This window comes from Biomphalaria glabrata, chromosome 17 (assembly GCF_947242115.1).
Source record: "Biomphalaria glabrata chromosome 17, xgBioGlab47.1, whole genome shotgun sequence".
In the NCBI taxonomy this organism is placed as follows: Eukaryota; Metazoa; Mollusca; class Gastropoda; family Planorbidae; genus Biomphalaria; species Biomphalaria glabrata.
The window spans coordinates 20,566,703-20,581,807 of NC_074727.1; the positions used below are offsets into that span (position 1 = coordinate 20,566,703).

Genomic DNA, 15,105 nt, shown 5'->3' on the forward strand with positions numbered 1-15,105 from the left:
GTTGTTTTTATTGTTTTATAAATTATACTGATCTTCAAATTGTTTAACTTTTGTTCCTGAGCTAATGCAATTAGGTAAGAAAATCCACTGTCGAGGATAGATGCAGACGGCGAAAATAAAATCTTAACCGACCACCGGCGGACTATGGCTATGCTTGCCCTGGATGTGGCAAAATGTGTAGGTCACAGCTGTGGCTGGTAGCCACGGGAAATGTTATTTCACTGACATCCAGTCTCGGATCAAACTGAAATTTCACACAATTATTTCTTTTACCTGACAAAACAACACTAAAAAAATAATTAACTAATTAGTTAATTAACTATTGGTAATAATTAGTACTGGACTGTAGTGGTGATATAAGCTTAATTAGTCCTCTTTATAGATTTTCATCATAGGCTTATTACAAATTTAATTACATGACTGATTCAAACTAATTGATACACTTAATTTATAATGTCTTAAATTAAATGTTGATGACAATACATGAATTAAAAAAAAAACAAGTACCAGTAATAATTAGTTAGTCAAATATTCATAATTAATTAATTTTGTTTTATATAGACATGTACTAAGCAGAGAGAAGAGGATTAGGTCATTTGTTAAAAAATTTAAGCTACAGATTTTTTTAGGCTATAAAACTTTCTGTTTTTATAAGTAATTAAGCAGTTTAGTGGCTAACATGTCAGCCTTCCAATGTGGAGGCTCTAGACCTTGATTCCAAATTCAGAAAACAACTTTAAAAAATATCTTTGAAAAAGAAGCACATATAAACCTTCTTTGAGATATGCCCACCCTCTGCCAAACTGGTTCACAAAAGTGATTGGATCATAGTGCACTGAATGAAATAATATTATTATTCTAGCTTTTTATTATTCTTTTTTAAATGTCATTAAATAAAATTAAGAAAAATTGAGTCTTTTTAATAAATTTAATTTAAAAATAAATGTTCAAGTCTTAAGGACCAATGCTTAATAGAATGAGGCCAAATTTAATTATATACTCTAGAACTAGATCTACCTTTTACGTAGAAATTTCATTATCTTTATGTCGCATTGACTCCTATTCTTCCCCCCCCCCCCCAATTAAATTATAACTCTAACTAAAAAATTTATAATGCGAAATAAAAATCAAGAGAACAAAAGCAAGGGGAGGTTATTATGAAATTATAAACAAGTGAGCTGGCAACTAGAAAGTCTAAGCCTAGAACTAGTAACTATATACTATAGATCTAGAGATAGAAATCTAATCAGATTAGATCTAGATAGATCATACTTCATAGTATCATAGGTAATAGTTACTGACTAAATCTATAGCTCCATGACTATGACCAGATGTAGACTCTATAGATTCTATCATCAACTATGACTAAGAATCTATATATGAAATATAATGAATAATAATAATGGTGAAAAAAGATCTAGAATTAATTAGACTACTACTAGTACTACTACTGACTTAGGACTTAGTCAGTTAGTGATACTCAGATAGATCTAATCTAGTCACTCTAGTGACTACTGAATTCATCATTCTAAGATTATAATAATAATTTTTAAATAATTAAACTTATACTGACTTATACTAATACTGAGTTATTTCAATTATACCTTAATTTAACTTTTAAGGCTTAATTGTAGACTGAAATCTTGACTATTCATATAATACAAAAATTAATAAAATAATTATTATATATTGTTATTGTTAATAACTAAATAACGACCTTACAATCATTTGAATCATTAACAATGTAAATTGTAATCGTACAACTGTCTGTTATTAGTCATTAGTGTAAGTGTTAAAAGTCTGTACAAAAGTCACAAGTGGAAGTAACAAAAATGTCATAACATTAACAAATATCTAGTCTCTAGAATCTATCAATCTACCTACCTGTAACTAAGATCTAGATCTAGTTATAAGTTATATAACTAATTATTTAATACTAATACTACTACTATTTTTTAATAGAGTAAAGTGCTAAGTTTGAGCAGCCCCCATTTGTATAGAGGCTCGATCGGCTCACCTTATTATTACTTACTAAATCTTCTTTATTTGAAAGCTTACAAAAGGATTGATAATGTGCATGCACCTTTTTTCTTCACTTCTGACACATATTAAAAATATTTCCTTTTTCTTATAAAGGAAAAGTTCATGATGAGGTCAAATTCAATAGGCGTGGAATTTTTTTTTTTAACTTCTGTTAGTAAAGAATATGAGATCACCTGTCACTCCTCTTTCACTCTTCCCCCCCCCCCCCCCCTTCCTAAATTATTCTCGAAACAGAGGCATTTTTTTATTTCTAGCATGGCTAGCTAGATCTACAAGTAACTCAGTTATGTCGAATGACCTTGGTGTCATGTCAGTTACAAGACAGTAATGAAGTTGTGGATCATGAGAAAAGTGACACTGGCTGATGTTCTTGTGCTGGAGTAAATAGAAAATGACTTTGTAGTGAAAATGAAAGATTAAAACATGGTTTGGATATATTTTCTTTAATCTCCTTGTGGCTTCCAGTAGCCTGATCCAACGTACTAACCGGGGGGAGGGGGAATTCAATTGATAGAAGTACGCTTGACGATACTCACGTTACACCTCTTTGACCTAATATTTAATTTTAACTAAGCGTAGTGATAATTAAATCATATCTATTTTTATAGACAAAAGTATGGCTGCCTGGTCATGCAGTTTTTGCTCTGGACTGTTGTTCGGACTTAGCAATGGTCCCAGGTTCAAACCCTGCCTGCTCCCATCCCCTGTTGTCCTATGGGAGGTTTGGACTAAGAAGTAAACTATCTTCAACTGTGAAAGAACATCCGAAACATGTAAAACATTCAACATAGATACCTCAAGTTTTTTCATTACAGAGCTATAAAAATTCAAACATGAAAATGGCCGCCAGTGGGCTTAATTTGCTCAAACTTAGCACTTTACTCTATATATCTATTTTGATATTATGAGTTCCATGAATGACTACAATGATTAAGATGTTTTACTTTTTTTTTTTTTACTCTTAAAGATATAATGTAGAGTCTAGTCTAGAGGTCTATAGCTCTATCTAGATTCTATAGAGTCTAGAGATGCAGAAAATGAAACTCTACTGAGGACATTTTTACTTAATTAGAAAGCAAGGACAGAGATTTTTATACAATGTTTAAGTTGGAGTCTTACATTACGCCACTCTTGATGGGCTACCTTGATAAATATGTCAAGCTACGCCAAGAAGATTTCCAGCTCAGTCTTTGGGGAGGCGATGCTGTCCTCAATAATCTGGACTTACGTTTGGATGAACTAGAAAAGGTAGGTGGCTGAAGATAATAGTTAAACTGTAAACTTTTCTCATAGATCTTTATGTCTAGGTTTGTTCATATGTAAGGCAATCCCCATTATGTCTATCAGTCTATCCAATATATTTTACAATTAAGTTGATCTTGCAATAATTTCATAAGGAAACTTCCCTTTCTTCTTCTGTATTCTCATCGCATTGAAAGGTTCAGCTAACCAATATTATATAATTTTGTTGATGGGTGTCCAGGTGTTGCAGTTACCAGTCATGTTTCAGAGTGGTCACATCCATGAGTTGAGGTTACATGTACCTTGGACTAAACTAGGATCTGAACCTGTAGTCATTACCATAAACACCGTAGAATGCATTCTAAAGGTATGTATAGACCAGTGATGCCCCACCTAGTTTGACCTGCTGGCCAATTTAATTTCCAACACTCGTGTTGCAAGCCACCTGACAGAAAAAGTACAAAAACGAAATTGGCCTAAAACAATTATTTTTAGAAACCTGTAGATCTAGTACATACATTAACTAATGGGATATCTGAAAGTTTTTGTTTTTATGCATCAGAAAATGGATTCATTTCTCTTCTTAAAATGGGAGCAACGTTATTGCTCCATCAACTTATTTTCTGGTATCTTTTTGGTAAATATTTTTATAATGCCGTTTATATGCTTTTTTTTTTTAAACAGTCACACTTTCTTTATTACAAAAATATGTTGGCTTATTATCATGTTCCACAAAAAAGTAAAAAGCTGTTCACTTTTCCTGGTAGATTCTTAATTAAGAGTCGCTAGCAGTTTCTTTGTAAACATACAAATTTAATCCATCAGAGAAAAAGTGAGGGCCCTAAAGTAGGTAAGATACATTTTCTAACCTTTTTTTTTTGAAGGGGTGGGAATTTCTACACTTTGTGCAGACGTTTGGGCCAGCTGGATGGAACCATGTCTGCCAACAAGCCGTATTTTGGGCATCACTGGTATAGACAATAAAGTTACATAGTAAGGTATGCACAATATGTGTGCTGTTAGTACAATACAAGATGTACACAGGCATAGATTGTGCAGTAATCTTTTAAAAAAAAAAAAAAGATAACGGTATACTAAATATGTAGCAAAATAAAAATAAATTAAAACACATTTCAGTTAGAACTTCCCTATGTTGATCACTAGTATATATGAAACTTATAAAACCTAAGGATGGTGGCTGAATGGTAAAGCACTTGGCTTCTGAACCAAGTGGCTTCAGGTTCAAATCTCGGGGAAATCTGGGATTGTTTGAATTGTGGGATTTTTTAGGACACCCCTGACTCCATCCAACTCAAATAGGTACCTGACATTATTTGGGGAAAATAAAGATATTTTATCATTGTTCTGACCACATGACATCCTCCTTAAGTTTTGGCCATAGACACAGATGACCTTTATATCATCTACTTATAGATCGCTAGGTCTGAAAGGGGTACTTTGCTTTTTTTATATTATAGCATAAAAAAAAAACTTTTTTTTTTCAAACACTTGGGATGTGTGGCTGAGAGGACTCATCCAATACAGCCTGATGCATTGGAACACTATTATTTTTTAAACTCTTCTATAAGGAGAGATCATCATGTTTTGTTAAGAATGAGAACAATAGCAAGAGACTCTTACAATGCTCTATGAAGATAACACGGTTCGCTTCTGGAATGTATATACATTTTTTTTTTTTTAGTATAAACCTTAAATATATTTATCTATTTTATTACATTTAAAAAATTAAAAAAAAACTTAATGGAAACCTGCAGTGTTTAAGCCCCCATCTGGGAAATCGGGTATTTTTAATCTTGTTGTTATTTTCTATATTTCAAAGTTGTTTATTGATTATTGTTTTGTATAAAAAAATTATTTTCCATTTAACATTTTTTTTTTCTTTTCATTTATTTTTATATTAAAGAAAGTTATAACTTTCATTAGGCGAAAGACTGGTTGTTTTCAAACTTGAAATAGACTGGATTGGGTTTATCTGCATGGCTACAATTAAGGGGGCTCAAATTTAAATCCATTTGAACAGAGCTGTGTTTTCTGAGCCCCAAAATGCAGCACAAAAACCTTCTTTCAGATACCCCTTTACCACACGTCTACAAAGAGATTGGACCATAGTGCACTATAAGCATGAAAGTTGCGCTATTCAAAAGCTATTCTATAAAAAACAACTTTTGAATGTTTACCTGGCAAAGTAGAATCTAAATAAATAATATGTATTCATAAATCCTATCATTTTGAACTGGTTATTCTTATTGATTTAAATTATTTTAAAAAGCTAGTTTGGCATACATTACCCATGGTACTTAAGAAGAATGAAAGAGGAAAGACATCTTCAATCTATTCATCCTAGCTCATGTTTTTTTTAAAAATGAGTCTTCTGTTCAGTTAATGTGCTACATTTATGATTTAATAAATAATGTTTTGTTATTGTGTCTCAGGTGAGAGACACTGCATATGATGGTGTCTCCAGGTCACCATTGAAATCCTCTCAGGGAAAGTCACCCCAAGCAAAGTAAGTTTGAGAAAAGATTACTGTGTTAATCCAATCCTGACAACATACATTTTAATACAAAACATAAGTAGTAAAAAGGAATTTAATGTTTTTTTTTTTAAATGGGTTAAGTACATTTTAAGTAACTCAGAAAATAAGGAGACAAGGCTGGCTTTACGAATTGCAGGGCCCAATTTAATGGATGCTTGCAAGGCTTCTCTTCTTTCTTTTTTTTTTACAATAGCAAATATTACTGTTAATTAGATCGTTATACCAATATTTGTTATACAACATACATGGGAAGCAACTCAAACACAGTTAATTAAAGTTATGATAATCATATGATAGACCTACACGAAATATGTTAACCTTTTAAGTCTCACATTTTAAAAGTCTTTGACAAGAGCTGTGACTGAAAGTGATATACTTAATGTAAATTTTTGGCCCCATGCTTGGAGCAATCAGTCAAATCAGCTTAAAGGCAGCCCTGTAATGAGATTAATATTTATATTTATAGTAAATCTATTGCTTGACTTTAAGCCACGACATGAAAGTTCTGTGAATTGAATAATTAGTTGTTTAATATAAGTGAGTAACATATGTAAGGTTAAACTGCACTGTTTCTGTGTGCCATGTATTTGTTTGTTTTTTAAAACCTATTTCTTTAAATCTTGTTTACTAAATTATCATAATATTTTTATCGTAAATGAAATGTACTTGATGTGGAGTAGTGCTTAGCTACTAGGCAAAACTTATTGAGCTAAGATCTTTTTTGGAAATAATAATTTTCTGTTTAACTTGATGATCATCCTTCTATCATCAGTTACATTGTTCCTAGAAATGGTGAAATTAGGCTGGTTTTAGAACTATATTTGAAAAAAAAAACTTAAAGAAAAGAATTGTATTTTATTGATGACCAAATTATTATAACTAACTTTTTCAGAAGCAAGAGGCGGAGCCAACCAACAGAAGACCTGCCCCCTGGTTACTTACAAAGCATTGTCAACAGGATCATAAACAATGTAACATTTATCATCAACAACCTGATCCTGAAGTTTGTTGAGGATGATATAGTTCTCTCTGTCAATGTCAAGTCTGCTGAATGTTATAGGTAGTGTGACTTTTGGTCATTATTTTCAAAGAGAAATTGATGAATAATTCTTCATTTCTATACTATTTTTGTTAAAAAATTGTAACTGAATTTAATGAACTAATTTTCTCTACTTAACAAGCTTTATTTTGACTATGCTATCTGAATATGGTCATATTACAGTTCAGTCTCATGCAAGCTTTGGTTGACAACATGTTTAATGAGTTCATGGTATTGATTTCTAGAATTTATTAATAATTCAAAAATATTTATAAATATAAATAAATAAATATATATATATTCTCTCTCTCTCTCTCTCTCTCTGTGGCATTTTATATCTCGGGAGATGATCTTTTTCCTTTCCAACTTCTTATGTGACTGAAGAGGCCAATCCTTGATACACAGCTGCGGTCACAGGTTGGGTATCTATTGTTGTGAATGGCTATCTGGGACCCTTCCTTTATGCTCACTCTCCATGTGGATCTATCCAGTGCCACATTTTCCCAACTCAGTTTTCCAGCAGCATTAATTCATCAGGTTTGGCATTTCTAGAAAAGCTAATTCTCTTCTTGTAAAACACTATTTCATTTAACATTTTAGTTATGACTCTACCAGATCTAGTATTCACTAATAAGGAATATAAATAGCCAAAATTCAAGCTTAGAAATGAAACTTTTTTATCCCCTGACTCAACTGTTGGAACTCAGTTTCAGGAAATAATAGATTTGTAATTAGTGTTTATTTTTTTTTAGCGTGGATAAGGAATGGAACAGTGCCTTTGTTGACTTGACTTCTGATGACCTGGCTCTCAGGAAAGTTGTCAATTTTGCTGACTTGACAGTCTGTCTGGATAAAACCAACGCAAGCGGCCACATTGAAAGCTATCAGGAGCCCATGGCTTACCGCTGTGCTGTCAGCTGCAGGCTTGTCATGGAGTATGACTCTGTTTCCTCAAAGCTACCAAGTGTAAGTGTAGACAGCTTTTCACATTGAAACAATCCAATTTGTTTGAAATAACCCAATTCTGTAAAGCTAATCAATGTAAAACTTAGTTTGAAATATAAAGAACTTTTTTCACAATTATTTGTAATATGCTTAATATGATTGTAGCTTGAAAATTAAAATTTTGCCTTGTATTTAATGTTATTTGACTTTTTGACAATAATCATTCTTTTCATTTATGTCTGACTTATTAATAGAGATCTTTTTCTGTGAATGTGTTAACTTTTGAAAAGTTGTCAATTTCTGTATTAATATTATTTGATTTTTTTTTCAACAAAGACCTTTCTCTTTATCTATTTCTTAGTTAATATTATCTGATTTTTCAACAAAGATCTTTCTCTTTATCTATGTCAATTCCATTCTTTTGCTCTGATCAGGTCACCAGATTCAACGTGTTCTGTGATACTTTAAATCTTTCACTGACTGACACCCAGCTACCTATGTTCATACGTTTCATAGAGTTGTGCATAGCCATGTACTATGGGTCACTAGATTTCCCAACATCCACTGCAGGAAGCACAACCGAGGACAGCTCTTCTGTGGATCAGACAGTTTTGGATATAGAACCAAAATATGGTAAATGACTTATTGACAAATTAATATACACAGAAAAAATACTCTTCATAACTATGGTAAGTATTCGCTAGTTGGATATTAGATGCTAAGTCTGAAGGTACTTGTCAAAGTCATCAAGGTAATTGAGTAGCTAATTTCTTTTTTTTTTTTTACCCTTCATTTGATGACATTTTCAGAGGGTAAGAGTAAAGTAAAGAGGGTTGGTCATTAGGCTGGCTGTTACATTTTCATAAAATATTTAGCATTTTAAATTTGCATTTGAATGTGCTCAATCCACATTGTTCTTTTGAATGACTTCAGACTGTTTTACACTTTAAATCCAGATGATAAACTTGAACAGACTTCTGACCAGGGCTGGGCATCTTGGGCCTGGTCCTATGTGCCACAAATTCTTCCCACAGAAGATGAAGACATGGAAGGTGGTGAAGAGCAGCAAGGCAACAAAGGGAGGCCATCTCCTCTAATTTTATGTATCGGCATTTACATTCATCATGGAACTATTGTTTTTAAGGTAACTCTCATCTGTTAAGTTTTAATTACCTTTTCTTAAAAACCAAAGGAACTGGTTGTAAACACTAACTTTGTTTCATCCAAAGACAATGAAATCACATTCTAATTTCTCATTATGATGTATCAAGCATGAAAGACTAATTATAATGATAAACTCACACTGCAGCAATGTAGCCTTCCATCATTAGTTGGTCTTATAATACTGAATGTTCATGTTTTGTGAATACAAAAAAAAACAACAACTAGGAAATGAAGAAAAAAAAAGAGGGATTGCTGTAAATTGTAATTGACTGAGTCAATGCTGTGAGGGTTGAGAGCTTTGGAGAATGTTGACTAATGATAAAAAGTACTGTGCAAAATAAGTTTATAAAATAATTTAGAAAAATTCTTTCTATGCTTACAATTTTGACGTTAGAAACTTGAGCAAAATGTTACGTATGCATCAGGAATCATTTTTAAGAATGCTATTGAGTCTCTGATACCTGGTACCTAATATCAGTTAGGATAAGGAAAGGCAGTTCATCATTTTGTTTGGCATATGACACTCTAGTAAGTTATTGGCCATAGAACTAGATCAGCTTTACTTGATCTTCAAAGTAACTTTGACAATCTTTATTAGAATGACTACTCATGTTTATGTACTAGGACTCATCCATTGACACAAACAAAACTTGAGCTTGTGGCATCTTTCCTTTATGTGAAGCCTTCACCAACTATCTATGATGATTTATTTACAGCTCACAGAGAAGTCTAAAGACAGTTCTGAGCTCCCCCACAGGAAGATGCACTTTCAGCCTTTTCTGAGACTCAGTATTGATGGTGTTGGAGTGGAGGTGCTTCTACAGGGTCTCCTTTTCTGCAGCATCCAGTGTGGTCTGACTTCATTGAAGCTAACTACCTGTGGCAACTGTATTTGTGATGTGGCAGATGAGAAGATAGCCAGGGTAAGTCTTTTAGCTACTTCTAGATTCAGTAACTTTGGCCTGTGAAAATATTTGTTTTGATTCAAATTGAATTGAGTTTTTTATTTTTATAAATACAATACAAGCAATGTTTTTGGTATTACCTTTCTTTCCCAATATGTTGATGAGTGTTATTTAATAAGTTCTTAAATAAAGAATAATAACTTACTGTGTTTAATTGATTGGTTACAAATTAAAGATTGATTAGATCTTAGTAGATAAGGTTAAAATTCCCTACCTAATTGATCTAGACTAGAGGAGGCCATTTTAGGTTAAAACCAAAGTTTAAAAAAAAATTTAAAAGTCAAATTTGTTTACTTTGTATGGCGGAACTTTGAGATCAGTATTTTGATAGAACTAATAGTAATAATAATAATGGTTCCCGCCGGTCGTTTCATCCCCAGTCACTTCATTCCCCGGTCATTTCATCCTTGGTCACTTCATCCCCTGTATCAACCAGATGATTGCCAAGGCTTTTTTATAACACTAATGAAGGACATTTTTCTTAGTAATTTAATCTTTGTTGCCCTTTTTTAGTAATCATTTGCATTGAAATTAAATTTTATCGTCTAAGACAGTACCTAGTTTAAAAGTTGGACCTAAAAAATAAATTAGATTATAGCTTTGATATAGTGCTACTTTCATGCTGATAGCATAAATAATCTCATTATTGGACCAGTAAGGGGAGGGGGTATCTGGGAGAAGGTTTTCTGTGCTGCCTTTAGAAGCTCAGTAAACACAACTCTTCTCGAGTCGGGTGTCGAACCTCGAGCCCCCTTCATAAGTAGTCAAGCCAAGCTCAAGCGTACATATCCTCCTGTAGAACAATTTTAATATATCTATACCTGCAGTCTTTTCAATTACAAAATATTTAGGAGGAAGAAATTAAAGGGAGAACTACATTTTCAAAATGCTTTTTAAATAGAGAATTTAGCCTAGTGCTATAAAGCCTGTTTAATAATACATTCATCTCGATGCATTACAGTGTAATACATTGTTGAGTGGAGGGGAGGAACTCAGCAACAAGATTGGACTCAACTACATCTCCAACTCTCTCTTTGATGATGTGCCCAGGGACACTAGGCATTACATAGTGGACTCAGACGAGCACAGGCAGGTTTACACTGAGCAGTATGCCTTGCAGAGATTTGGTGCATTCTGGGTAGACAATCTGTACTCATTAGAAAACAATGACATCAGACACGGAGGTAAGAATTCCATGAACATCTCATGTTTTTTATCATATACTTTTGAACCTTGGGTCTCCAAAAGTGTTGTTCTGAAATGGATTAGCTGCAAGGTTTGTATTTTCCTTGATATGTATCTTCCCTTCTCTGTGTCTCTGTTCAGAGAAATAGACAGCATTATTGATCACCTCAAACTGAGAGCATGGTGAAATAGGTCTCTTCACCTAGCAACTAAAATTATGTTTGTAAAGCAGTAGTTCTCACCACACTTTTGTATGACTCTGAGACCTGGGTGCTCTATTGAAGGCACTTAAGGCTAATTGAAGCTGCCATCATAGGTGCTTTCATTCCATAATGGGCATACACTGGCAAGACTACATTACAAATAACTCATGTTCTGCTGGAGGCCGATGTGGACAGTATAGAAGCACTAATTGCTATTGGATAACTCCGCTGGGTCTTGCAAAAACATGCTGCAAGATGAATTATAAGGAAAAGATAAGGGATGCAGATAAATAAAAACAATAAGTAGATAGAATAAAAAAATAGATTGACAGAAAACTGATGTAACTGGTGGTGCCTAAGTGGTCATTCTGACTACAGAACTGGTGAATGTAAAGGATTGACTTGTAGTTCTTGCAATCACAACAAATTTCCAATAAGGATTAATAAAGTCTTTGAGTCTCATTTGTAAATTAATTTTGTTGTTTGTTTTGTAAAATGTTTTACATGTTTTAGATGTTTCTTCAGATTATGAAGATATTTATATCCTAATCCAAACCTCCAGTAGGACAATGGGGGGCAGGTTTCAAACCCTGGACCACCAGATGACAGTGCAGAGCACATACCACATGACCAACCAGCCTTTCATGTGAAAACCATGTAAATGTTTGAGATATCTTTGGGGAAGTAACCCACATATCTTGTTTCAGCCAGCAGCCATTCGTCTGAGACAGACAACTCTGACACTGTCTTCCTCAAGGAGTTCTCTACACTGAGGTTTGTGTTTGGCCACACCCATCTAAACGTTTCCTCCACACTGTACCATCGTGTGTCCAAATTTATCCACTGTGCCACTAATCATCAGTACCAGCCATATGGCAGCTCAAAACAAGGTGAGATTAAGTGCATTCAATAGATTATAGAATCTTATCTTACCCCATTATACTCCACCAACTACAAATGTACCCCCCCACCCCCAAAAAAAAAATATTTAGACCTTGAGATATATAGGGCAGATGATGTTATGGTCATCTGTTTCGTTGGCCACCGGTTAATGAGCAGGGTGTCGTGTGGCCAGCACAATGACCCCAATCAAAGTCATGTACCCATTAGAGTTTGGTGGACTCAGGGGACCCTAAAAATCCTGAAACTCAAGATCCCAGTCTTCATTGAGTTTGGTGGACACACGGGGGCCCTAAAAATCCCGAAATTCAAGATCTCAGTCTTCATCGATATTCGAACCCAGGTGGAAGCCAAGCACTTAACCACTTAGCCCCTTCCCCCCCCAAATACTTTCCAATGTTTATCTGTCAGTTTTATTGTTTAGGTTAAATAGAGAAGAAAACTATATTTCATCACAGCTTCAACTGTTCCTATGGCAGTCCTACCACAAGGTGACAGGTTTCATTGTTTCATTCACCTCAATATTTCAAAGCAACTAAAAACAAAACCTTCTTTGGACTCAGGAGCTCTAACTTCTCTGGGTTAGAATGCTTTTCTGGCAGTAAGGTTGGTGACCTATGGGAACTCGATTAAGGAAACAAGGTTAAGCTATAACCATTAAACACACCAGGGTCTTAGAGATCCACAATGAGGTTATAAGAATAAATAATGTCCTTGGTTAGCTCATATCTCTGCAACTGTTCCTTCTTCTGTCTGGCTGTCTTTCAACAATCAAGAGGTTTCCACATGATTCTTAGCTTCTGACCTTACCTCACTTTGGCTATGCTAGAATGTTATGGTGAATGGCTGCTTACCTTTTAACCAGTTTCTGTGACCAAGGGTCTGTTTTGTCCTATCTCTTTGTGCTGTCAATTTTTAGGGTGATACTATTTTTATATTTTATGCTTCTAACAATTGTATCGAATATTACCCTTTAAATTAAAAACATTTTTCAATATAGAGATCTAGGATTATTTTAAACTATAAAACCCACTGCTAATTCCCAATGAGTTGGTGAGTTTTACTTTAAGTATAGTGCCTATATGACACAACTCCTAGCAGTAGATCAAAACCAGTCGATACATTTTATAATTGTTCCATATGTTGTAGATCCTCTAATGCATGAAAAGCTTCCCAAAACATGTATTGATGCCAACCTTTATTTCCATCATCAGTGGCAACAACTCCAGAGGAGCGTCCCAAGCCATCAGAGGACCAAGTGAAGTCACTGGAAGAGTTCATTCCCACGACTCTGCTTCACATGATGTTTATCAACCCCACTGTCACCATTTTACAGGCTGAGCATTCCTACTGTGACGTTGCTAAGAAGAACTACAAGTATCGTCAAAAGAAAAGGGTAAGAAATATTTGTGACAGCACATGACAAAACAATCCGTTTGAATTAATTTCCCAGTGAAAAGTTAGATATTGCAATTTTCCACAGGAATTTTTAACTTCTTATAATATTGGTTTCTATTTTAACTGAATCTAAGTTGCAAACTTTATCATCAAATGACTGGGTAGATACAACTACTGTAATGGAATTTTTATGAAAATGTGTTTCTTCAATTAAAATTATATATATGTAGCACATACTTTTTTTTTATAGTTTAGTTTGTTCTACTTCAATGCTGTAAAACTTAAGGCATAGGTATGCTCACTATCCCCATTCTATAGAGGTTTTGTTGTTTGTAGTGAATGAACATCTTTAAAATGCAAATGGCTATAAAACATCTGAATTATTATTTTAAGTTAATTGTTGTTCTATGTATAAAGTAGTAGTATTTTCTAAGTATTTACTCTACAGGATGCCAAGGGCACAGAAGAAGGTCATCCTAACCCTCCCATTCCTGCCATAGTGCTCTCCACCAGCAGGTTTGACCTTCAGATCACTAAGCCTATGTATCCCGGTCGACTAGTCAAATTGGTAACTGCCATTGCTGGGCCATCCAGCAACCTGCTCCATCATTGTCACTCTCATCTGCAGGTCAAGGTCAGTTGTTTGAATTTCATCATACTTATCTTTAGTAAGCTGTTTCTTGCGTTTTGGAAAAACAATCTTTCCAGCTTCAACTTTGCCTCAGAATGGAAACGTTTGATTCAGGAGATGAAATGGCCAATTGATAAGTAAAACAGGCTTGACTGTAGGCCATATGGAACCTAATTCATTGCATTTGATGGGAATGAACAAAAGCCTCAGCCAAATGTCACAGGTTGCTTTCATTCATTATTGACCTTGACTCTCAAGTAATGACATTCAATTATCTAGTGCTAATTCTCTTGAAATGTTAATATATATTCCTCATTATTAAATACAAAATAAAGTGCCGATAAATTATATAAAATGTTTTGTGTGTGTGTGTGGATAATTAGATTAAAATAATTTTTAAAATTTAGCAAAATTACATTGCAAACTTTTTAATCAGACAGAACTTTGGTATTTTGTGTAATGATTGTGTAATTATAGTCAGAGTGTAAGACCTGTATTCTCATATTGTTACTCAATTAAAGTTATAAATATGTACTTGTTTGGTTTTATAGTTTAGTATTTTAGCTTCTATGCTTTAAAACAATTTTTTTTTTCTTTTATTTAGTTGTTTAGTTTTCAAGCTGGGTTGCAAAGGGCTAAAGTGGATGGAACTGTTTCAGGAACATTAACAATTCTTTCCCCTTGCAGTTTTGCACTGTACTTAAGATCTCTTGTGCTTCCTAAACTCTGGTAAGCATTTGAATACTTTTCTTATTATACTCACATGCTTTTCAAAAGTACAGCTTAAAATAAAAGCATTTTGTAAAGATAAGATTTTTATTATGACTGATAGT

The 15,105-nt window shown here is 33.8% G+C and overlaps 1 protein-coding gene across 3 annotated transcripts in view; it reads left to right on the forward strand.

The window, feature by feature from the left end:
- The first annotated feature begins 1,188 nt into the window (after positions 1-1,188).
- LOC106052085 (intermembrane lipid transfer protein VPS13B-like) overlaps positions 1,189-15,105 on the forward strand; it is a 66,596-nt gene continuing 52,679 nt past the window's right edge. For all 3 annotated transcript variants that reach the window (XM_056015226.1, XM_056015227.1, XM_056015228.1), the window contains exons 1-14: positions 1,189-1,287; positions 3,011-3,291; positions 3,527-3,652; positions 5,739-5,812; positions 6,735-6,902; positions 7,634-7,847; positions 8,261-8,459; positions 8,783-8,970; positions 9,707-9,913; positions 10,917-11,139; positions 12,051-12,233; positions 13,458-13,639; positions 14,090-14,275; positions 14,877-15,001. In XM_056015226.1, coding sequence (XP_055871201.1) covers positions 3,142-3,291; positions 3,527-3,652; positions 5,739-5,812; positions 6,735-6,902; positions 7,634-7,847; positions 8,261-8,459; positions 8,783-8,970; positions 9,707-9,913; positions 10,917-11,139; positions 12,051-12,233; positions 13,458-13,639; positions 14,090-14,275; positions 14,877-15,001 — 2,225 coding nt within the window. In that variant the 5' untranslated portion in view covers positions 1,189-1,287; positions 3,011-3,141. The remainder of the gene's footprint in view (positions 1,288-3,010; positions 3,292-3,526; positions 3,653-5,738; positions 5,813-6,734; positions 6,903-7,633; positions 7,848-8,260; positions 8,460-8,782; positions 8,971-9,706; positions 9,914-10,916; positions 11,140-12,050; positions 12,234-13,457; positions 13,640-14,089; positions 14,276-14,876; positions 15,002-15,105) is intronic.